Source organism: Hippoglossus hippoglossus, chromosome 1, assembly GCF_009819705.1.
Source record: "Hippoglossus hippoglossus isolate fHipHip1 chromosome 1, fHipHip1.pri, whole genome shotgun sequence".
Classification (NCBI taxonomy): domain Eukaryota; kingdom Metazoa; phylum Chordata; class Actinopteri; order Pleuronectiformes; family Pleuronectidae; genus Hippoglossus; species Hippoglossus hippoglossus.
In genome coordinates this window covers 19,657,269-19,681,141 of record NC_047151.1, presented here as the reverse complement: position 1 = coordinate 19,681,141, position 23,873 = coordinate 19,657,269, and the positions used below count along the sequence as shown (strand labels likewise).

General features: G+C 39.9%; 1 protein-coding gene, 1 long non-coding RNA gene and 1 pseudogene across 3 annotated transcripts in view; 2 read left to right on the top strand and 1 right to left on the bottom strand.

Moving 5' to 3' along the window:
- LOC117762223 (hydroperoxide isomerase ALOXE3-like) overlaps window positions 1–22,537 on the top strand; it is a 32,439-nt gene extending 9,902 nt beyond the window's left edge. Inside the window, exons 1-15 of one of the 2 annotated variants that reach the window (XM_034586986.1) lie at window positions 15,204–15,394; window positions 15,593–15,770; window positions 15,936–16,137; window positions 16,635–16,716; window positions 16,932–17,054; window positions 17,164–17,267; window positions 17,895–18,061; window positions 18,178–18,318; window positions 18,529–18,732; window positions 18,888–18,974; window positions 19,077–19,246; window positions 20,547–20,668; window positions 20,776–20,876; window positions 21,439–21,606; window positions 21,708–22,537. In XM_034586986.1, coding sequence (XP_034442877.1) covers window positions 15,618–15,770; window positions 15,936–16,137; window positions 16,635–16,716; window positions 16,932–17,054; window positions 17,164–17,267; window positions 17,895–18,061; window positions 18,178–18,318; window positions 18,529–18,732; window positions 18,888–18,974; window positions 19,077–19,246; window positions 20,547–20,668; window positions 20,776–20,876; window positions 21,439–21,606; window positions 21,708–21,887 — 2,004 coding nt within the window. In that variant the 5' untranslated portion in view covers window positions 15,204–15,394; window positions 15,593–15,617 and the 3' untranslated portion in view covers window positions 21,888–22,537. Of the gene's footprint in view, window positions 1–15,203; window positions 15,395–15,592; window positions 15,771–15,935; window positions 16,138–16,634; window positions 16,717–16,931; window positions 17,055–17,163; window positions 17,268–17,894; window positions 18,062–18,177; window positions 18,319–18,528; window positions 18,733–18,887; window positions 18,975–19,076; window positions 19,247–20,546; window positions 20,669–20,775; window positions 20,877–21,438; window positions 21,607–21,707 lie in introns of those variants that run through there. The other variant, XM_034587830.1, reaches the window with a different exon arrangement.
- LOC117772486 lies at window positions 1,260–10,346 on the top strand (annotated as a pseudogene).
- On the bottom strand, window positions 10,128–22,530 carry LOC117765926. The gene is made up of 2 exons (XR_004614670.1): window positions 22,413–22,530; window positions 10,128–10,318 (listed from the first exon to the last, which is right to left on the bottom strand). It is a non-coding gene; the product is annotated as an uncharacterized LOC117765926 (long non-coding RNA).
- Window positions 22,538–23,873: the final 1,336 nt, after the last annotated feature.

Below are 23,873 nucleotides of genomic sequence, written 5' to 3'. Positions count from 1 at the left end.
GACGCCGTTTGGAGTCGAATGTGAATGTTGGGACTTGTGGACACTTGGATAACACCGCACAAGTAGTGTGGAGGGATGTTATGTTTTTTGTGTATCTTTTCATATGTCTGAAGTAGAAGTCATCAGTTCCTTTGAATGTATTGGATTGTTTATATGATATATATAAAATATATGTTTATTACTGACAGTGAGGATTTGGATGTTTTATCTAATCTGCTCATTTATTCAGAATACTCCATCTACTTTTTTTCTGCAGTGGAAACAGAATCCGCAGAAGAGTTGATAAGGTTTTGGAAGTTTTGGATGACGTGCAAAGAGAAGTAACTGCAGGGCATTGTTACCAGGTTTACAGCCAACCTTACTTTCAGTGCAATGGCCTGTTGGATTGTATTCATCCGATAAGCAAAGACAATTAAAGCCAGTAAAATAAAGCTCAGCTTGTGTGTATGATAACACACAAACACCTCCTGACCTAACGGGGTCTTGACAACTCATGGAGTTGTTTTAATCAGGGATTGTGGTCAAAAGATTTGGAGTCTTCACTATTGTCCTCTGGTCACAATTCCACCATATCAGCCGATCAGTATTTAAATGTTGTCCACCCTTGTTTACCGTTGCACTACTGTATTGTACAGTTTACCTCTATTTGCATATAGTAGTTATGTTAATTTTGCTAATCTCTTGTGGTCTGTAGTTAATTGTATGTCTACTTGTGTAAGTACACTGAGTGAAAGTCCATCCAACAGTCTGGGGGTAGTTTAAGGAAGGACAAAATATATTACCTCACCTATGCTCCCAGTTTTCTCTGAGAGTCCGTTCTGGCATCACACGTCATGCGGAAAGTCTCATTTTAATTATTGACAGAATTATTTTCTACATTATTTTGTAAAGGCTATGAGTGAATGAGATAATTAAAGTTATTTGCTCAAAACACACATATCATGTTTCCTCCACAAAAACAGGGACTGACCCAATTCTGTTTCTTTGAAAGCTGATTTTAGAGAATTACTTAATGCCATTTTCTGGTCCTGGTTCAGGAAAGAATCTGATAACAGAAGTCCCAAAAAGCAAACATTTACATTTCTTACTCATGTTACTCATGTTTCACGATTTCTTAAATGTCAGTGTTTATCAGTCAGATAAAATATTTCAGCCTCTTATCTCCTCCATCTCCTTCCTCCTTCCTCATATACAGTATAACATGTTTAAGTGCTGCCTTATTCTGTCATAGTTTCACATTCCTGTAGTTTTTCCTGGTGCATGTTGCCTTGTGAGAGTTAGTTATTTGAACTAACAAGTCACACCCACTAAACTGGATGTATAAAAAGAAATGATAGTGGTGAGTCCCATCAACGAAATTCCTCAATCTCTTCAGCAGAGGTAAGAGAAATGATTTTTTGAAATGATTTAAGTCTGCAATGATTTGACTGCAAAAGATCAATAAGAAAAGACAAATGTAATAGGAGTCATTATAATAACCTTTTTTATTCTAATTGATTCTATGCACTCAAGCTGATTTAGTGACAGTTAACATTATCATTGCTGACTGAGAGTGATTAATGTTATTCTGTCCCTACCAGGATTCTTCAACTTTCTAGGTTGAAAATGGTCAAGTACGAAGTAACAGTTTACACCACCAACCGCACCTTTGCCGGCACCACTAACAATGTCTACATTAAGCTGGTGGGCACAGAAAGGGAGAGCAATCGCAGCAGGCTCAATAGCGTCAAAGGGTCTCGGGCCCTCATCAAAGGAGACGTAAGTTTGGAGTATCCCTCTTAAGTTAAAACTCATAGCGCACTATTACATTTATTACATTTCAGGCAAGTTGTAAGGCCATCATATTGTGCTTTATTCTGTCAAATCCACTTTATCTCCACCTCATGGATAAATGTTTTCAAACTGTGTCTGTCATTACCCCAGGTTGCACATTTCACTGTCAGCTGCCGCAAATCCCTTGGAACATTGTTCCTGATAGAGCTAGACAAGCAGCATTTCCTATTCTTCCAAAACTCTTGGTACCCCTCTAAAGTGGAGGTGAGATCCCCTGAAGGAGACACATACTGCTTTCCTGTCCACCGCTGGATCACTGACCATGAGGTGCACCTCTTCAGAGAGGGAAAAGGTTTGTGAAAATTAGCTTGTCCTACATCTTGTGTGCTATTTACTGAACACAGAAGAAGAACAAAGACAAGTCCCGCAAGCCAGTGGTGGATCTAAGATTTTTCTAAATTTGGGGCCATGAACGGGCCACAGGGATCTCAGGGTGCTAATAGAGAACAGTCAAATGCAAACATCTTATATAGGAGCACTAAGGCTGTTGTCTGAGTCAATTCAGACTGGTTCTGCCTAGGCGCAGTTTTGAGACAGGATCTGAATATCATAATAAGTCACCAGACGCTTAATAAGTCATCTAAACGCGGAAAGACTTCAGTTCATAAGTAATCTAACAAAAAATGTACTTTTCCACCACACCCACATTTCATTTCACGTATATAAAGGTATAATCATGCAAATAAGGAAAAATATCTTCCTAAAAATATGGAAAACACTTTTTGACAAGTGGTTGACAATTCAACGGAAGTGAACCGACTTGTATGTATTCTTTTCGCTCTTTCCAATTTAACATTTACCAAATTACCAGACTATTACTTAATGTTCTTGTATTCTGTTCTCTTGTAATTGTGTTCCTCAATCCTTGTCCATTGCTTTAAAATAATATTTCTTAATTTTGCCTCTGTTGCCACTGTGTAATGTATACATATTCCATCGTAAACAAATGTTAGAATATTACAATATGGTAATTATAATACAAGTCTCCGCTCCCTTAACCCCGCCCCTGGAGCTGCACCTGCCATAAGCTAGAGTTTATTCCTGCCAACATACTGTTATGTTTAAAAAAAAATTTACCTTGTTGTGCTTCCTCTTTTAAGCTGTGAAAGCCTTTGAAGAAACCCACACTCTTGCCAAGTATGCCAGGGAGCAGGAGCTCATTGGTCGAAAGAAAGACTACTGGTAAGAGATTTTTTTAAAAATGCATTACAGTACAACATGCGGTGCCAAAATGTAATATTAAATACTGGTCAAGTATCATATGCTTCAACACTCTAAATTAAAAATGTTAATATTGGTTACTCCCCTCTGTTTTCTCTAGCTGGGAAGAGTTGAAAGGACTACCTCACTGCATTAAGGAAAAAAGTCCTCTTTCTCTGCCTCATGAGGTTAGGTTCTCCTACACCAAGGATATAGAGTTTGTTTGGACTGCAGCAATTGGGTAAAGTCCTAAAAATTCCCACAGATATGTATTAATTAACCATTAGGCTGCCTGTTTATCAAATACTTTACAATAAAGTTACTTGTTTTTCATTTTCTAGGCAGGTTGAGCTGCACCTGAAAGGACTGGAAAAACGCAACAAGCCATGGACTGACATTGATGCGTTTGAACGGGTGTTCCGCTGCAAGACGACTGATATATCAGGTATTGTAATGATAGATGAATCGGATACTTGATATTGTATCCATAATAGTATATAGTCAACTGTATTCATTCAGATAATTAACAGTCCCCCATTATACTATTTTCGCTCCCTCTCTCCTTCCTCTCTGGCCTCATCTGTTTTATCAGCCCTCCCTTCATCTGTCTCTTTCTCACTCATGCATCCTATCTCTGCCACAGACACTCTCCTCTCTACTCTGTCCTCCTCTCTTGATTCTCTCTGTCCTCTTACTTCACGACAGGTGCGCAAGTCCTCCCCAGCTCCGTGGTTGTCTGACTCGGTGCGCACCGACAGAGCCACTATGCGAGCATCAGAAATGAAATGGTGAAAATCTAAACACCCTGATGACTCGTTCACTTATCAATCTCTTCTCTCCTACTTCTCTGCCTCTATTTCTGCAGCCAAAAGCTCTTTTTAAACTAAAATACAATCCTCATTTTCGAACCCCAAAAAACTCTTCTTCATCTTTTCCAACCTCCTTGACCCCCCCAGTCCCCCTCCTCCTTCCACCCTTTGACCAAGTTTATTTGTCGTCTTTTTTACAAAAAAGATAGATGACAAACGCTCCCCTTTCTCCAACCCACCTTCTATAATTACCTTTCCATCAACTTCATCTTCATCTTCATCCCCTTCTCTTTCCTCTTTCACCCACCTGTCTCCCAATCAAGTTCTTACCCTGGTAACCTCCGCCCGCCAAACCACCTGACCCCTTGACCCCATCCCCTCTCACATTCTCCAGTCTATTTCTTCCTTTTCTCACCCATCTCATTAACACTTCCCTGTCAACTGACTGTTTCCCTAACTCTCTTGAGGAGGCAAGAGTAAACCCTCCTCTGAAGAAACCCTCCCTCAACCCGTCTGAAGTAAACAACTACAGACCTGTCTCTCTTCTCTCCTTTCTTTCCAAAGCATTAGAATGTGCTATCCTTATGCAACTCTCCTCTTATCTTCACCAGAACAACCTTCTTGATCCTCACTAGTCTGGTTTCAAGGCAAGCCACTCAACTGAGACTGCCTCTGAGCAACTGCTGGAGCAGCCTCTCTCTCTCCTCTGTTCTCATCCTTCTAGACCTTTCTGCTGCACTTGACACAGTGAACCACCAGATCCTTATTTCCTCGCTTCAGGATCTGGGTGTCTCAGGCTCTGCTCTCTCCCTGCTCTCATCCTACCTCAAAGACTGCACTGACCGGGTAACTTGGAGAGGATCTGTGTCAGAAGCTTGTCCTCTCACAACTGGGGTCCCTCAAGGTTCCGTCCTGGGTCCTCTCCTCTTCTCTCTGTACACCTACTCTCTCAGCTCTGTCATTCACTCACATGGCTTTTCCTACCACAGCTACCCAGATGACACCCAACTAATTCTCTCTTTTCCCAAATCTGAAACACAGGTAGCAGCATGAATCTCTGCCTGTCTGACTGACTTCTCACAGTGGATGTCCGCACATCACCTGAAAATTAACCTTGACAGGCTGAGCTACTTTTCCTTGCAGGGAAAGGCTCTCCCACACATGACCTTACGATTACATTGACAACTCCATGGTAGCCCCCACCCAGACTGCTAGGAACCTGGGTGTGATTCTCGACAGTCAACTCTCCCTTACTGCAAACATTGCTACAACAACCCACTTGTGTAGATACATGCTGCACAACATCAGGAGAATACGTCCCCTTCTCACTCAGAAGGCAGTACAGGTTCTGGTCCAGGCTCTTGTCATCTCAGGCTATTGCAACTCCCTCCTGGCTGGTCTACCTGCTAGTGCCATCCGACCTCTGCAGCTCATCCAGAATGCAGCAGCTTGACTGGTCTTAAACCTTCCTGAGTTCACTCACTCTCTTCGCTCCTCCGTTACCTTCACTGGTTACCAGTGGCTGCCCGTATCCATTTCAAGAAACTAGTACTTGCATACCGTGCTTTGAATGGATCGGGTCCAGTCTACATCCAGGACATGGTCAAACCTTCCACCCAAGCCTGTCCACTCCGCTCTGCGTCTGCCAATCGGCTTGATGCTCCCTCACTGCGAGCAAGCCACTCAACAAAATCATGATTGTTTGCTGTCCTTTGCTATTTCTCTATTAGCATCTTTACTTTGTTTATTATTGGAAAAAAAGATGTCAAAGAAGGAAATGTATATGCGTCAGAGAAAGATCTAAACAAACCAGCGACAAGCTGCACAGTCTGTAAAGACTAACTGGTGGAGCCTGATAATAAGGAATTACAATAGTCTGTGTAACAGATTGTTCTGTTTTTTTCCTAGAATATGTCGAGGAACAATGGCAGGAGGATGAATTCTTTGCCTACCAGTATCTAAATGGTGTCAACCCCATAATGATCAGACGCTGCAAAGTACTGCCAAAAAACTTTCCTGTCACTAATGACATGGTCTTCCTCCATGGTCATGGTAGCTTGACGGAAGAAATAGAGGTGACCGTCTCATACTGACTGCAAATTTCTTCACATCTAATTTTTCTCTGTGATAAAACCATGTTTTGACCCGATCGTCCGATGATTTTTTCAACCTCAATATAATTTCAAACAGAGAGGCAACATATTCCTTTGTGACTACAAGCGTTTGGATGGAGTGACTGCAAACACCATCAATGGGAAGAAGCAGTACTTGATGGCCCCCTCGTCCTGCTCCACAAAACACAGGACAAGTTGATGCCAATTGCTATTCAGGTGAGTTAAGCTCTCAAACATGGCGCATACACAAGCTGTAAGTTTGAGTATTGATCCAGGCAGCTATCACTCAAAAGGATAGAGAAGCATCTAATTTGCTAAAAATGTCTTCAAGCAAAACAATGGAAACTTCATCTGCAGCAGCTGGAATGAATTATTTGAATCTGTGTTGGATTAAATTGATTCAATTAACCATGCCCCTCTATCTTGTCCTGTAGCTGAAGCAAACCCCCGCAGATGACAATCCAATCTTTTTTCCCACTGACTCTGCGTATGACTGGATGATGGCCAAGATCTTTGTGAGAAGTGCAGATTTCCAAGAACATGAACTCAACGTTCACCTGCTGCGCACTCACATGCTGGCTGAAGTTTTCGCAGTGTCACTTCTGCGCAATGTGCCCATGGTGCATCCACTGTACAAGGTAACAGAATCTATCCACCGAAGTTAAAGAACCATTGTGTATTAGTGTTTTATATAAAGTGCCTGTATTTCACAATGCTAAATGGCAAGGAGGCATTAAGATTTCTGTTTTTGACAAACGATGATGTTAATAACAGAGTGTCCTCTTTCTCCCAGCTCCTTGTACCTCACACTCGCTACACTCTGCAAATCAACATCCTTGCTCGACTTGCTCTAATTTCTGAGAAAGGAGTATTCACAGAGGTACAAAAAGACCACCAAGCTGTGAAGACCTACAATTACACAGCTATTTGTTTTCTGTCATGTCTTTTCACTATATTCCCTTCATATTTGACTGTTTCCTAGTTTGCAGCCTCTGGAGGAGAGGCCATGTTCACAATCCTGAAGAGATCACTGTCCTCAATGACCTACAAGTCCCTCTGTATACCAGACGACGTTGATGAGCGTGGGGTTAGGGACATACCAAACTACTACTACAAGGATGATGGACTCATGCTTTGGGATATCATCTTCAGGTATGACAGATTATTCGTCGTGAGACTATTGCTGATTGGCTCTGACCTTGTGTAATTCCCTCAAAACCACATCTGCTTGTGCGTAAACAAAAGAGATGCAGCATGTTCATTATTGTAAGTTGTCCATTGTGTTTCCCCCTGCATCCAGTTTTCATGCTAAGCTAAGTCACTTTGCTGTAGTGCCACAATTAATCAATTTTCTCATCTAAATATTGGCAAGAAAGTTAATAAGTATATTTTGTCTGGTTACTGTTTCAAACATCATGCTAACTTTCCATGAATAAAAACAGTCGCTAACATTATCTATTAAAGGGATGGCAATCAAATTATCTCACCAAAGAGCCTCTTACTACTATAGTGTGTATAAAAATGTTTATTTCAAGGAGGAATGTGTTTTACAGTACTTTTCCACATTTGTCCAAGGTTTGTGAAGGAAGTACTCAGCTACTACTACAAGACTGACGACGTGGTTGTGAAGGACTCTGAGCTGCAGGACTGGATTCAGGACATTTTTGAACATGGATTCCTTTCTCAAGAACAAACAGGTGCCAAATACCAAAAAATACCATCAATCATAGATCAAACTTCATCTGGTCATTTTAACATTAGACAAGTTCATCTTTTAGTAATGCAATTGATGCTCTGTTCTCAGGAATTCCACAGAAATTTTCCACCGTGGCTGAGCTGATCAAGTTTGTCACCATGGTGATCTTCACCTGCTCATGCCAGCACTCAGCTGTGAACAGTGGACAGGTGAATCCTTTAATAACCCGGGATGATCAATTGTAATGGTGCTGAGTGGTTAAGGTGGATGGACATGGATGAATGAATTCCGGTCAAATAGGTGATATCTGACCTTTACAACAACCTTGAGCATAAACATAAAATGATTTTATTTATATCATAACATTTGGTAATAAGTAGTGGTGCACCGATGTATCGGCCGTATATCGGTAGCGGCCGATATTCGCCTCGTTTACTGCTATCGGCGTATCGGTAATAAACTTGACTTTCACCGATAACATTGGCCGATATTCATTGGTATGTTTTCTGCAGCCTGCCAATCTGGCATCCAGATTATGGTACACTGACGCCGGGTTTACACCGGGCGCTGAAGCGCCACGCAGCGCAGCGCCAAGGAAAGCCAGGCGCCTCCCATCCACCCCAGTTAAACCTTTGTGCGGTTCACATGGGCTGCGATGCGCCGCGCCGCGCCAGCGCCCTTCACCGATAGTTTCGGCGTGCGAGCGTATCACGCCAGGAAACAGACTGAAAAATGATTTTAAACGATATAAATGACATATTTGATATGATATAAATGATCAAATATGCATCCCATACTTTGTATTCCCCTTCTGGAGTTTTAATTTTCCCAATTTTCCCAATCACATAATTAAATGTCCCCCTCTGCCCATCCACTACAGCCACACAAGCAGTCATATAGATAAAAAGAGAGAGAGGGGGGGGCTAAAGGCTTGCTTGGAGAATACGTCATTTACCCCGACACCCGACATTGAACGGGTTACATACAACAACAAGCGGAGAATCACGGGCTGACCGACGCAGAGAAATGCGGGTCCGGTGTGAACAGCCAGGCGGCTGCGCGCTTGAGAATAACGCTGCACGGCGCGGGGCGGCGCTTCAGCGCCCGGTGTAAACCCGGCGTTACACACCAAGAAGGCCACATGCAAGTAATAAACAAATATCGGTATCGGTATCGGCTATCGGCTAGATTGTTGTTTTAAATATCGGTATCGGTATCGGCCAAGAATTTCCATATCGGTGCATCCCTAGTAATAAGCACAAATATTAAAAAGAAGTGAGCAAAAAAGTAAAAATAAGAATAGTTTAGATTGTTATATGAAAACTTAGAGGGTAACCAAAGTAATTGTAATTCATCCTGAAACAATAATGTCTCGTCCAAATTCATTGGCAATCCAGCAGAGCATTGTTTGGAGACATTTCTCTCAAAACCACCAGACATCATGGTGCTGCTGGAGGAAAGGTCAAGGGATCACGAAAGTGATAAGTGCTTATCCTCTTGGGTCCATGAATGTTACTACAAAGTATAATAGCAATCCTTCCAATAGTAGCTGAAATATCTATGTCTGGAACTAAGTAGTGGAACGACTGATCAAGAGACTGACATCCCCACAGCCAAGCCACAAGCGTTCCTGAAAACTGCTTTTAATTTTTCATATGGTCTCAGTGCTACTGCTTCAAAAAGTATTAACCAGTTATCATTTCTTCATTGTAGTATGACTATGGTGCCTGGATGCCCAACACTCCCATCTCCCTGCAGCGTCCTCCGCCAACAACAAAGGGACCAAAAGAAGACATTATGATGCAGACTTTGCCTGACATCAGCACCACAGTTAAGGGCATGTCCACCATGTGGCTGCTCAGCAAGGACTCTTCTGACTTTGTGAGTATGCAAGACTTCATGAAATATTTTATACATCATACCATTATTACATTAATCATATAATCATACCATTTTATTTTTTTTATTCACTGAACATCAGGTCCCGCTTGGCCAGTACCCGGAGCAATATTTCACTGAGGGTTTTCCCCGCAAACAGATAAAGCGCTTCCAGCGAGATCTTCGCCTGTTGAGTGTTGTCATCAAAAACAGAAACGAAACTCTGAGTCTGCCGTACACGTACTTGGATCCAGCCAACTTTGAAAATAGTGTTGCCATTTAAACACTTAAATGAGCGACCTCGTCAGCTGTTGGCCTATTTCAGCATCACATTAATGAAAAAGGAAAGAACTTCTATATTCTGTATTTTTCAATCTTACTATATGCTGCTCTGTGACTTATATACAACTCTTCAATCAAACTACAAACTCTGGTGAAAAATTACTGTTTTAAATCTTTTTCCTCATCCTAAATATAATTGATATAGAAAAGGGATATACAGCAATATATCAAAGAAATAAACATTAACATATAATAATAATAATAACATACAATATAAAATCTAAGATGTGAAGCTGTTTTATTGTTTTCTGACTCGACATAAAAATTCATAAATTTGATAACAATCTAGAACGTGTATTACAGCGTCTGTGTTGAGGTTTGCATGTGAGCCAGTCATCTAAAGAGCTTCATTGCTGAATTAATCAAGTCACTTTTGTGAGAAACAATGTAAATGGGAAATAATGAAAGTTGCTTTACTGTTGTTTTCTTTCCTTTTTGAAGTGTTACTGAAAAAAGGAAACAACTTTCTTTCAAGCTTTTTTTCAATGTGTTTTAGGGATAAAAACAATCATGATGGTTTATATGAATATCAAATTCATGTGGCTTATTTATTATTTATTAATCACAGCAAAGGCCTCAATAAAAACAATATAAAACAACATCTTGATACATTGTGTCTTTTCATTGTTCTTATATTGACAGATGGATCCTTTGGTTGTAATGTGTGGTTTTACATTGTGAATTTCTCCACTCATATTTCTGAGCGACCGTCAGTACACTGTACTAAGATGGGGACCCAAAAGCAGAAGCCACAAGGCAAGACATTAGTCATCAACATCAATCTATTCTCAGAATTCTGGTGCTGGTCAATTAACCAATTAAACAATAGGATTGGGTGGGTTTTTACAAGGAGTTTTTAACTCATTATGAAACAGTCTTCTTTAAATATTGCTGCCTCTTTATGACCTACAACAGCAGATGAGACAATCAGGGAGAAAAGTTGCTTCTTCTATAAACTATTGTCAACGTCTGGTCGGGACAGATTACCCACGAGGTCGGAGCAAGGATTCACGACAGTCAAAAGCCTGTGTTTAGGCAGAAAAGAGAGGAAACGGAAGCGGGGGAAGAGAGCCGGGCTACACGCTAGGCTATAGGCTAGGCTAAAGGCTAACCCGTACTGACCAGTACTGCAGAGTCTGTTCCTCGCCAACTCTTGCAAACAAGATGGATGAATTCAGAATGAGATCTCATACAATACATTACCTCATCGCTATGCATTCTGCAAACAGCTGTTTTCTGTGGTGTGGTTTGATATTCCAGCCAACTTTAAGCCCCTATACATTAAGGGACTTGGTATTGTCTCAGGTGGGCTGTTCCATTTGCCCACAATAAGAGTAGGGATGAAGTATCTGTATAAATGTATTTAATACTCAACAATGGTTACGTTAAATCAGCTCTAATATTGTTAAAGATTGTCTTTACAGACCAATGGATTCATATTTTTCTGTACCTTTATTTTTGTATGAGTATGTTGACAAATTTGATATTTGAACCCCCCCTTGTTGCACTTTGGTAAGTTCACCCTGACCCAGAAATCACTCACTCATTCTACATTAGCAGCAGAGAGAGACGGTGGTCTAAGAAGGGGATGGAAACTGATGCAGTCCCTGTTTCATGTTATATCATCACAGTAAATACAATCTAAAGAGATCTGCAGTGTCGCAGTGTTTTCTTGGTGTTTGTCCTGACCTCACTACATGTCTGTAGATTTTCCACTCCTTCCAAAACAAACGCACATGCTGTGTGGACCGAGGTTTTTACGACAGGTGACAGTGGAAACACTACCACTTTTGTCCACAGAGGCGCCAAAATCAACAGAAATCAAAAGTTCCTTGTAGGACCTAAAAGGGAGAGTTCACCCAATGATCCACTTACCGCTATGCCGATGGAGGGGTGGGTGAAGGGTTTGACTTTTGGAGGTTCAGGGAGAAACAGCGTAACAGCCAAATCCAATACAATTTAAGTAAATGGTGACTGATTCTTCAAACGCAAAGAAAAAAAACTGAAAAAACACTAATAAATGCCTCAATACTGCTCCTGTGGTGTCATCCACGTGTCCGTACATTCAAATTCGGCTCGAAACGGCGTCATTTACACCATGTTTTTAGCCTAAATGTCCTCAGCCCAGAGCCACGTCCATGTGCTACTTCAATGTGATTTGCTGCCATCTTTGCATGTCCTCAACAAACATTTAAATAGCTTTGTGCACTTATGTGTGTGATGTCAAAATAGATATATTACTAAAGTTGCTCTGATCTACTTGTTCAGGTGCATACAAATGAATGGTAGCCAAATTGTATTTGCAATTTTAACTGCATCCACAGGCTGTGCAACTGAAATGGAACCCACAGCCTCTCTCAACTTGTCTTTGTCAGTTTGCAGGACTCTAAATTCCATGTGGCCCGATCTTCCTACATTGGAAAGCTGCTGCTGATTGAGGTTGATAAATAGCTTCACCCACTGTTCCCAGAAGATTCCTGGTTTCGATGCAAGGTTAAAGTCAAATCTGTTGAGGGAGACACCGACAACTTTCCCATTTACCGCTGGATCGCAGACAGCGAGGTTCACCTGTTCAAAGCAGGGACAGTTCTGTGGACTCTTACACTACACTGTGCATTTTGCATGTATACAAACACAGAAAGACGATTATTAATCAATCTTAGTCATCATCTTGGCAGGTCCAGTAGAGAAGGAGGTGAAGCTGAGTGAGCAGCTGTAGCAGTGAGAGCAGTGTTATGAATTCATGTATAATATTATACATTTCAGATCCTCAACCCATGAATCCTTAAAGTAAGTAACACATAAACTGTTGATTTGTCATTTCTGACACATTTATATCTTAATGTTATTGCTATATCTTTAAAGTTTGTAGATATATAGGGTAATATTTTGTCCTTATAGTACTATTCAAAAGTGCATTTCTTCATCAAGGCAGTTAACTGTCTGTCTGCATCTACTGGGTGAGGTCATCAAATTTCATCAGACAGTTTCTGAAGTCCCTCGCAGAATGAATCTTTACTGAACCAGTTTCGAAGTGTGTCGTGAGAAAATGTTCCATTTGGATTCTGTGGGAGTGTCCCTCACAAGCATTGTGCAGGAAAGACGTGAGGTAGTTTGATCGAAGATGAACAGGTTATGAAACACTTAAATGACTCACACTTTACATACTGTATGGCAGCTTTTGTGCAATCGATTGATAAATTCACAGTTATTTTTCGACTAGCTTTGTAATCATGAATGTGCACCGAAATGACAAACTGTGGATTGTAACAGCAGATATGGACTTGACTGGTCTCATGGAAAATCTGCCAGAAGTCAACCGGTTAAGAACGAGGAAGGTCAGATTGTGTGAGATATGTTGTTATCTGTTAATGTCTGTTAAGGTCTGTCTGCTGCGTCAGGCACAGCAGGAGTCAGAAAGTATTGTCAGGGACCAGGAAGTGTTGTGTTTTACATATTAAAGCAACTCAGGAGTGAAGTGAGCCAAGTTCTGTGGGTTGTTTTCAAATGTAGTGGTTACACAGGTCTGACGGGGTTACTTTCCCTGCCTTCACAACACAACACTCACAGCCTGAGACTTCTATGTTGGGGATGGTGAGGCCTCCTTCATGTGAGCCTTCATGTTTCTATGTATTTCATGCTGATGTGCTGTACTGCTGGGGCAGGGAGCATCTCAAAGAGTAGCTGCCAAGTCAACCATTTTGTCCCTATATTGGGATTTTCATTTGCTCAGGCCAGGATTTGGCTGTCCATTCATAACAGATGCATCGCTATTATCTACTGTGAACTGTGATTGGACAACGAGAAAGAAATCTTACTACACAGTTTTCTTTTGTCTATCTCTTTCTGAGTATTATTTCACATTTAACTTTGACACATAACATCGAAGTAAGTTCAATACACACATACACATTCATGGACCCTGTGCTGCTGGAAAATATGGTGGCTGTGTAAACATAACTCTGACTCTCTCTGACTATAGACATGGTGTTAACTAAGAATCTTTTTCCCCCAGGGATTTGGTTCTCTCGAGTCTTTCAACTCCCCAGTGATGACTTTCCATATTTTCCTTTTACTACGATTGTCTAAAGCTCATTTTAAAAAGTTCTCATACAAACTTTGACCCTGGGCAAACTAAATGCATTTCAGAAATCTGAATGCAATATACAATTCTGCTCAACTGAAATCTGAATTTTGCACAATTATATGTTTATTACTGACAGTGAGGATTTGGATGTTTTATTTAATCTGCTCATTTATTCAGAATACTCCATCTTGTTTTTTTCTGCAGTGGAAACAGAATCCGCAGAAGAGATGATAAGGTTTTGGATGTTTTGGATGACGTGCAAAGAGAAGTAACTGCAGGGCAAAGAGAAGTAACTGCAGGGCATTGTTTGAGACGTTTACCCAGCGATGATCAAAAAAACAACAAAAAAAAGCAAAACTTTAGTATAAAGATACATCTGTGTCCACTTTAAAGCATATTGTGTGTGTGTGAAAAGACTTAAGTACTCAGGAAATATGCCATGTACAAAATATCTTCCCATATAAACAACATTCACACAAGGCACTTCATTCAGTAAGAAAAGAGAATCACAGTCCTTTCTACTACCAGAAACTGCCTGCATAGCAACAATACGAGGACAAAATATTTTCAGACTCTTGTGGTACCACAAAAGAAGGTTCAGACAAAAAGATGGGTTTTTTTGGTTTTAAAATAAGCACTTCACCGAATAGTAAAACTGTATTCATCCGATAAAGAAAGACAATCAAAGCCAGTAAAATAAACCTGAGCTCATGTGTATGAGAACACACAAACACCTCCTGACATAACGGGTCTTAACAACTCATGGAGTTGTTTTAATTAACGATTGTGGTCAAAAGATTTGGACTCTTCACTATTGTCCTCTGGTCACAATTCCACCATATCAGCATATCAGTATTTAGATGTTTTTTGTCCACCCTTGTTTTCCGTTGCACTACTGTATTGTACAGTTTACCTCTATTTGCACATAGTAGTTATTCTTATTTTGATAATCTCTTGTAGTCTGTAGTTAATTGTATGTCTATTTGTGTAAGTACACTGAGTGAAATTCCGGAAGGAAGAGGGACTGACCCAGTCTTTGAAAGCTGGTTTTAAAGAAATTACTTAATGCCATTTTCTGGTCCTGGTTCAGGAAAGAATCCGATAACAGAAGTCCCAAAAAGCGAATATTTGCATTTCTTACTCATGTTACTCATGTTTTACGATTTCTAAAATGTCTTAGTGTTTATGAGTCAGATAAAAATATTTCAGCCTCTTATCTCCTCCATCTCCTTCCTCCTTCCTCATATCTCTAACATTTTTAAGTGCTGCCTTATTCTGTCATAGTTTCACATTCCTGTAGTTCTTCCTGGTGCATGTTGCCTTGTGAGAGTCAGTTATTTGGAACTAACAAGTCACACCCACTAAACTGGATGTATATAAAGAGATAGATAGTGGTGAGTCCCATCAACGAAACTCCTCAATCTCTTCAGCAGAGGTAAGAGAAATGATTTTTTGAAATGATTTAAGTCTGCAATGATTTGACTGCAAAAGATCAATAAGAAAAGACAAATGTAATAGGAGTCATTATAATAACCTTTTTTATTCTAATTGATTCTATGCACTCAGGCTGATTTAGTGACAGTTAACATTATCATTGCTGACAGAGTGATTAATGTTATTCTGTCCCTACCAGGATTCTTCAACTTTCCAGGGTGAAAATGGTGAATTACGAAGTAACAGTTTACACCACCAACTGCACCTTTGCCGCCACCTTCAACAATGTCAACATTAAGCTGGTGGGCACAGAAGGGAAGAGCAATCGCAGCTGGCTTTTTAGCATCATAGGGTCTCTGGCCCTCTTCAAAGGAGACGTAAGTTTGGAGTATCCCTCTTAAGTTAAAACTCATAGCACACTCTTACATTTACTACATTTCAGGCAAGTTGTAAGGCCATCATATTGTGCTTTATTCTGACAAATCCACTTCATCTCCACCTCATGGATAAATGTTTTCAAACTGTGTCTGTCATTACCCCAGGTTGCACATTTCACTGTCAGCTGCCCCAAATCCCTTGGAACATTGTTCCTGATAGAGCTAGACAAGCAGGATTTCCTATTGTTCCAAGACTCTTGGTACCCCTCTAAAGTGGAGGTGAGATCCCCTGAAGGAGACACATACTGCTTTCCTGTCCACCGCTGGATCACTGACCGTGAGGTGCACCGCTTCAGAGAGGGAAAAGGTTTGTGAAAATTAGCTTGTCCTACATCTTGTGTGCTATTTACTGAACACAGAAGAAGAACAAAGGTCCCGCAAGCCAGTGGTGGATCTAAGATTTTTTCTAAATTGGGGGCCGTGAAGGGGCCACAATTTACACAGTTAAAAGTCCTGATTCAGTAAGGTGCACATTTACGGTATTTATTTTTACTGTTACCTCTATAGCATTGAGCAAAGCCATACACCCTTGACTATATTTCGAAGAAGCTTAGAAAATAAAAAATTACCAAATTGTTATACTTATTTTTTTTTATGTTAATAAGTGACAACAACAGCTCCATAAACGTTAGACATCATCATATACATTTCAAGGTTGTACATGAACTTGACTCCACAAAATTAAGACCCTCCCCCTTATATGATAAGTGCAGACAGGAAACAGGTACACTTGTCCATTAACTATGCCCCAAACTCCTGTTATGTTTCAAAAAATGTAAACCTTGTTGTGCTTCCTCTTTTAAGCTGTGAAAGCCTTTGAAGAAACCAACACTCTTGCCACGTACGCCAGGGAGCAGGAGCTCATTGGTCGAAAGAAAGACTACTGGTAAGAGATCAGACCTTGTAAAATCGTTAGCATTGTGTACCTCAGAGCTAACATGCACCCAAACCGCCTTCACCTTTTTTGGGAATTAAAAAAAATGCATTACAGTACAACATGCACTGCCCAAATGTAAAATTGAATACTGGTCAAGTATTATATGCTTTCACACTCTAAATTTATACTGTTAACAATTTGTTACTCCCCTCTGTTTTCTCTAGCTGGGATGAGTCGAAAAAAGGACTACCTCACTGCATTAAGGGGGAAATTCCTCTTTCTCTGCCTCCTGAGGTTACGTTCTCCTACACCAAGCATACTGAGTTTTTTTGGACTGCAGCAATTGGGTAAAGTCCTCAAATTTTCAACAGATATGTATAAATGAACCATTTAGCTGCCTGTTTATCAAATGAACAAATACTTTGCAATAAAGATACTTTGTTTTTGATTTTCTAGGCAGGCTGAGCAGCACCTGAAAGGACTGGAAAAACGCAACGAGTCATGGACTGACATCGATGCGCTTGATCGGGTGTTCACCTACAGGACGACTGACATGTCAGGTACTGTAATGAATCGGATACTTAATGCTGTATGCATAATAGTATATATTCAACTGTATTCATTCAGATAATTAACAGTGCACCATTATACTACCTGTACCACCATTATACTACCAACTGGTGGTTGAAACCCCCACCAGTTAGTGTGTCGTTGGGTCATCTGGGTCAAGTTACCTGTAAATTGTAGACCCACCCTGCTGTTGTGTGAGTCATTAGGGTCACAGGGGTTGGGGTGTGGATGGGTGTTGAGCTGTGTGGGGAGAGAGCATTGTAGGTCGCTGAAAGTTGGGCTCTTCTCTGTTGAGTCATGTTTTTTTCCAGGTTGACAAAGATGGCTTCTATCGCTCCTCTTTTAAACCATCTGTCTTCTCTGGCCAAACTACGTACATTACCATCCTAAAGAGTGTTCCTTGTCCTTGAGGGCTGAGGAACTGGCTATTTCTCTATTAGCATCTTTACTTTGTTTATTATTTGAAAAAAAAGATGACAAAGAAGGAAATGTATATGCGTCAAAGAAACGTCAAAACATGCCAGCAACAAGCTGCACAGTCTGTAAAGACTTACTGGTGGAGCCTGATAATAAGGAATTACAATAGTCTGTAACAGATTGTTCTGTTTTTTTCCTAGAATATGTCCAGGAACTATGGCAGGAGGATGAATTCTTTGCCTACCAGTATCTAAATGGTGTCAACCCCATAATGATCAGATGCTGCAAAGTACTGCCAAAAAACTTTCCAGTCACTAATGACATGGTCTTCCTCCATGGTCATGGTAGCTTGACAAAAGAAATAGAGGTGACCGTCTCATACTGACTGCAAATTTCTTCATATCCAATTTTTCTCTGTGATAAAACCATGTTTTGACCTCGATTGTCCCATGATTTTTTCAACCTCAATATAATTTCAAACAGAGAGGCAACATATTCCTTTGTGACTACAAGCGTTTGGATGGAGTGACACCAAACACCATCAATGGGAAGAAGCAGTACTTGATGGCCCCCCTCGTCCTGTTCCACAAAAGACAGGGCAAGTTGATGCCAATTGCTATTCAGGTGAGTTAAGCTCTCAAACATGGCGCATACACAAGCTGTAAGTTTGATCCAGGCAGCTATCACTCAAAGGATAGAGAAGCATCTAATTTGCTAAAAATGTCTTCAAGCAAAACAATGGAAACTTCATCTGCAGCAGCTGGAATGAATTATTTCTGTCTGTGTTGGATTAAATTGATTCAATTAACCATGCCCCTCTATCTTGTCCTGTAGCTGAAGCAAACCCCCGCAGATGACAATCCAATCTTTCTTCCCACTGACTCTGCGTATGACTGGATGATGGCCAAGATCTTTGTGAGAAGTGCAGATTTCCAAGAACATCAACTCAATGTTCACCTGCTGCGCACTCACCTGCTGGCTGAAGTTTTCGCAGTGTCACTTCTGCGCAATGTGCCCATGGTGCATCCACTGTACAAGGTAACAGAATCTATCCACCGAAGTTAAAGAACCATTGTGTTTTAGTGTTTTATATAAAGTGCCTGTATTTCACAATGCTAAATGGCAAGGAGGCATTAAGATTTCTGTTTTTGACAAACGATGATGTTAATAACAGACTGTCCTCTTTCTCCCAGCTCCTTGTACCTCACACTCGCTACACTCTGCAAATCAACATCATGGCTCGACTTGCTCTAATTTCTGAGAAAGGAGTATTCACAGAGGTACAAAAAGACCACCAAGCTGTGAAGACCTACAATTACACAGCAATTTGTTTTCTGTCATGTCTTTTCACTATATTCCCTTCATATTTTACTGTTTCCTAGTTTGCAGCCTCTGGGGGAGAGGCCATGATCACAATCATGGAGAGATCACTGTCCTCAATGACCTACAAGTCCCTCTGTATACCAGACGACGTTGATGAGCGTGGGGTTAGGGACATACCAAACTACTACTACAAGGATGATGGACTCAAGCTTTGGGATATCATCTTCAAGTATGACAGACATTTTTTCATTTTGCATTATCTCACAAGCAGGGAAAAACATTTTTCAATACCTGGTGTAATTATTTGCTGGATGAAGTGATGGTAATGAGGACAGATTAGCTGGCCAGCACAAAGGCAACACATCTGTGTCAATGAGATTGCCCCGCTAACAGAGAGCACCAATCCTCACAGGAATGTAACCTGAAAATACAAATATAGGATTTGAGGGTAAATTATATTCGATGTTATTCAAAGTGCTGTGAAGTATTTCTCTGATCTGATCTACACTTCACTGCAGCTGTATTAGCCAGTATACTGTAAATATGAGTCAACAAATGTACTGTATAGACAACAGCAACACTGATTTGCAGTCAAAGTAAGTGATCATGCTCAACATGTGATCATGTCTCCACCCTTTTTTTTACCAACAGTTTCTTTGCTTCAATTCTGCCATTTTTTACCCAGAAATAGTTGCAGCATGCTCATCCAGAATCTGTAAGTGAGGGACAAGATTTGAGGGCTGGAAGCCTTCTGCTTTCCTTTTCTAGTTTGACCAGGCACATTTGAGCAGGGTTGCCTACAGGTAAACTGTCCATGTGGAGAGCAAAGGAGGCGGAACACATTGGAGGAAATGCATCGGCTAACAGCTTTTTTATTATCTGAAATTATTCCCATTAGCTATATTCACTGTAGATTAGCCAAAATGTTGTATGGACCTAAAACCCCAACAAAAAGTTTCACTGTCTGTGTTTTGTATGGAGAAACGTTTGACTCGTGTGATAATAGAAACTAGTCGGACTGTAAACAGTGTTCGGCGAATGTAAGATGGAGTCTTGGTCCAAATATCCGCTGTCTACAACGAAAGCCCCACAATATAATTTGTTGCTGCCAGAGGATTATTCGACATGAGACTATTGCTGATGGGCTCTGCCCTTGTGTAATTCCCTCAAAACCACATCTGCTTGTGCTTAAACAAAAGAGATGCAACATGTTCATTATTATAAGTTGTCCATTGCGTTTCCCCCTGCATCCAGTTTTCATGCTAAGCTAAGTCACTTTGCTGTAGTGCCACAATTAATCAATTTTCTCATCTAAATATTGGCAAGAAAGTTAATAAGTATATTTTGTCTGGTTACTGTTTCAAACATCATGCTAACTTCCGAAAAATAAAAACAGTAGATAACATTATCTATTAAAGGGATGGCAATCAAATTATCTCACCAAAGAGCCTCTTACTACTATAGTGTGTATAAAAATGTATATTTCAAGGAGGAATGTGTTTTACAGTACTTTTCCACATTTGTCCAAGGTTTGTGGAGGGAGTACTCAGCTACTACTACAAGACTGACGACGTGGTTGTGAAGGACTCTGAGCTGCAGGACTGGATTCAGGACATTTTTGAACATGGATTCCTTTCTCAAGAACAAACAGGTGCCAAATACCAATAAATACCATGAAGCATAGATCAAACTTCATCTGGTCATTTTAACATTAGACAAGTTCATCTTTTAGTAATGCAATTGATGCTCTGTTCTCAGGAATTCCACAGAAACTTTCCACCGTGGATGAGCTGATCAAGTTTGTCACCATGGTGATCTTCACCTGCTCATGCCAGCACTCAGCTGTGAACAGTGGACAGGTGAATCAATTGTAATGGTGCTGAGTGGTTAAGGTGGATGGACATGGATGAATGAATTCTGGTCAAATAGGTGATATCTGACCTTTACAACAACCTTGGACATAAACAAAAAATGATAGTGTTTATATCATAACATTTGGTAATAAGCACAAATAATGAAAAGTATTGAGCCAAAAAGTAAAAATAAGAATAATTTAGAATTTGGACGAGACAATAATGTCTCGTCCAAATTCATTGGCAATCCAGCAGAGCATTGTGTGGAGACATTTCTCTCAAAACCACCAGACATCATGGTGCTGCTGGAGGAAAGGTCAAGGGATCACGAAAGTGACAAGTGCTTATCCTCTTGGGTCCATGAATGTTACTACAAAGTACAATAGCAATTCATCCAATAGTAGTTGAAATATCTATGTCTGGAACTAAGTAGTGGAACGACTGATCAAGAGACTGACATCCCCACAGCCAAGCCACAAGCGTTCCTGAAAACTGCTTTTAATTTTTCATATGGTCTCAGTGCTACTGCTTCAAAAAGTATTAACCAGTTATCATTTCTTCATTGTAGTATGACTATGGTGCCTGGATGCCCAACACTCCCATCTCCCTGCAGCGTCCTCCGCCAACAACAAAGGGACCAAAAGAAAACATTATGATGCAGACTTTGCCTGACATCAGCACCACAGTTAAGGGCATGTCCACCATGTGGCTGCTCAGCAAGGAGTCTTCTGACTTTGTAAGTATGCAAGACTTCATGAAATATTATATACATCATACCATTATTACATAAATCATATAATCATACCATTTTTTTTTAAAAAATTCACTGAACATCAGGTCCCGCTTGGCCAGTACCCGGAGCAATATTTCACTGAGGGTTTTCCCCGCAAACAGATAAAGCGCTTCCAGCGAAAACTTCACCAGTTGAGTGTTGACATCAAAATCAGAAACGAACCTCTGAATCTGCCGTACACGTACTTGGATCCAGCCAGCTTTGAAAATAGTGTTGCCATTTGAACACTAAAATGAGCGACCTCCTCAGCTGTTGGCCTATTTCAACGTCACATTAATGAAAAAGGAAAGAACTTCTATATTCTGTATTTTTCAATCTTACTATATGCTGCTCTGTGACTTATATACAACTCTTCAATCAAACTACAAACTCTGGTGAAAAATTACTGTTTTAAATCTTTTTCCTCATCCTAAATATAATTGATATAGAAAAGGGATATTACAGCAATTTATCAAAGAAATAAACATTAACATATAATAATAATAATAATAACATACAATATAAAATCTAAGATGTGAAGCTGTTTTATTGTTTTCTGACTCGACATAAAAATTTATAAATTTGATAACAATCTAGAACGTGTATTACAGCGTCTGTGTTGAGGTTTGCATGTGAGCCAGTCATCTAAAGAGCTTCATTGCTGAATTAATCAAGTCACTTTTGTGAGAAACAATGTAAATGGGAAATAATGAAAGTTGCTTTACTGTTGTTCTTTCCTTTTTGAAGTGTTACTGAAAAAAGAAAACAACTTTCTTTCAAGCTTTTTTTCAATGTGTTTTAGGGATAAAAACAATCATGATGGTTTATATGAATATAGAATTCATGTGGCTTATTTACTAATCACAGCAAAGGCCTCAATAAAGACAATACAAAACAACATCTTGATACATTGTCTCTTTTCATTGTTCTTATATTGACAGATGGATCCTTGGTTGTAATGTGGAGTTTTACATTGTGAATTTCTCCACTCATATTTCTGAGCGACCGTCAGTACACTGTACTAAGATGGGGACCCAAAAGCAGAAGCCACAAGGCAAGACATTAGTCATCAACATCAATCTATTCTCAGAATTCTGGGGCTGGTGAATTATTTGAAGCCCCCACAAGTAGTTTTAAACTCATTATGAAACATTCTTCTTTAAATATTGCTGCCTCTTTATGACCTACAACAGCAGATGAGACAATCAGGGAGAAAAATGCCTTTTTCTATAAACTATTGTCAACGTCTGGTCGGGACGGTTTACCTACGAGGTCAGAGCAACAATTTACGACAGTCAAAAGCCTGTGTTTAGGCAGAAAAGAGGTCTGTGTTTGCAAGGAGCAAATTTAACAATTTTACAGCGATTTTTTTGTTGTGAAAATAGATGAATAGATCAGATACAAATTTTCAAATGTTAAACAAATCTCAAACTGGTTGACCCAACATAATTTAAAATGACAGTCTTGCATAATTATATGTTTATTACTGACAGTGAGGATTAGGATGGTTTAATTAATCTGCTCATTTCTTCAGAAAACTCCATCTTGATACCAAGACTTATAAGTTAAGTTAGCTGCAAATGTCATTTTAGCCAATAAAATCTAGAAAAAAGATTTAATAATTTCAAACAAACTAGTTGGGCCAAATCAATGCAAAGAAAGTAGGTTACTGTTTTTAGTATCAACATTCTTAAAATTAGATTCATGAAATTCTTGTTTTCAGGGAGAAAAAATTTGATCACAGGCTATTAAATTAAGAAAACATCTCCGATTTCTTTCATTTTTAAATTATACAACATAAAACAAAACATTTTCTTCTTTTAAGCAGCCTGTTTCGAGTGAAAGCATGCTAACATCCATATATTTTGGCCTTTGATCTCCACTAAGGCCCAACAGTCCCCTTAAATTCAAACAAGCAGCACTACGTCTCACACACTCATAGACATCAGCCCCCTGAATGTGGTGGATTTTCTTTTCATCTAGATCCATGAATTAATCTTTGAGAAATCAACGAAAATGTAAAAAAAAAAAACAGGGGTTAATCGTGCTTGATTGTCCCTCACATATCTAGATGATGTAAGACAGAACATTTCTAACACTAAAAATGTAGTCTCACAATCAGACACCTGTTTCTTGTTCGTTCTTGTACATGAAGACTGACATTAGTATTGTTTAGCACAGTGAACCTTTCATCATCATTCATTATGATCCATTAGCACTGATACATCCTG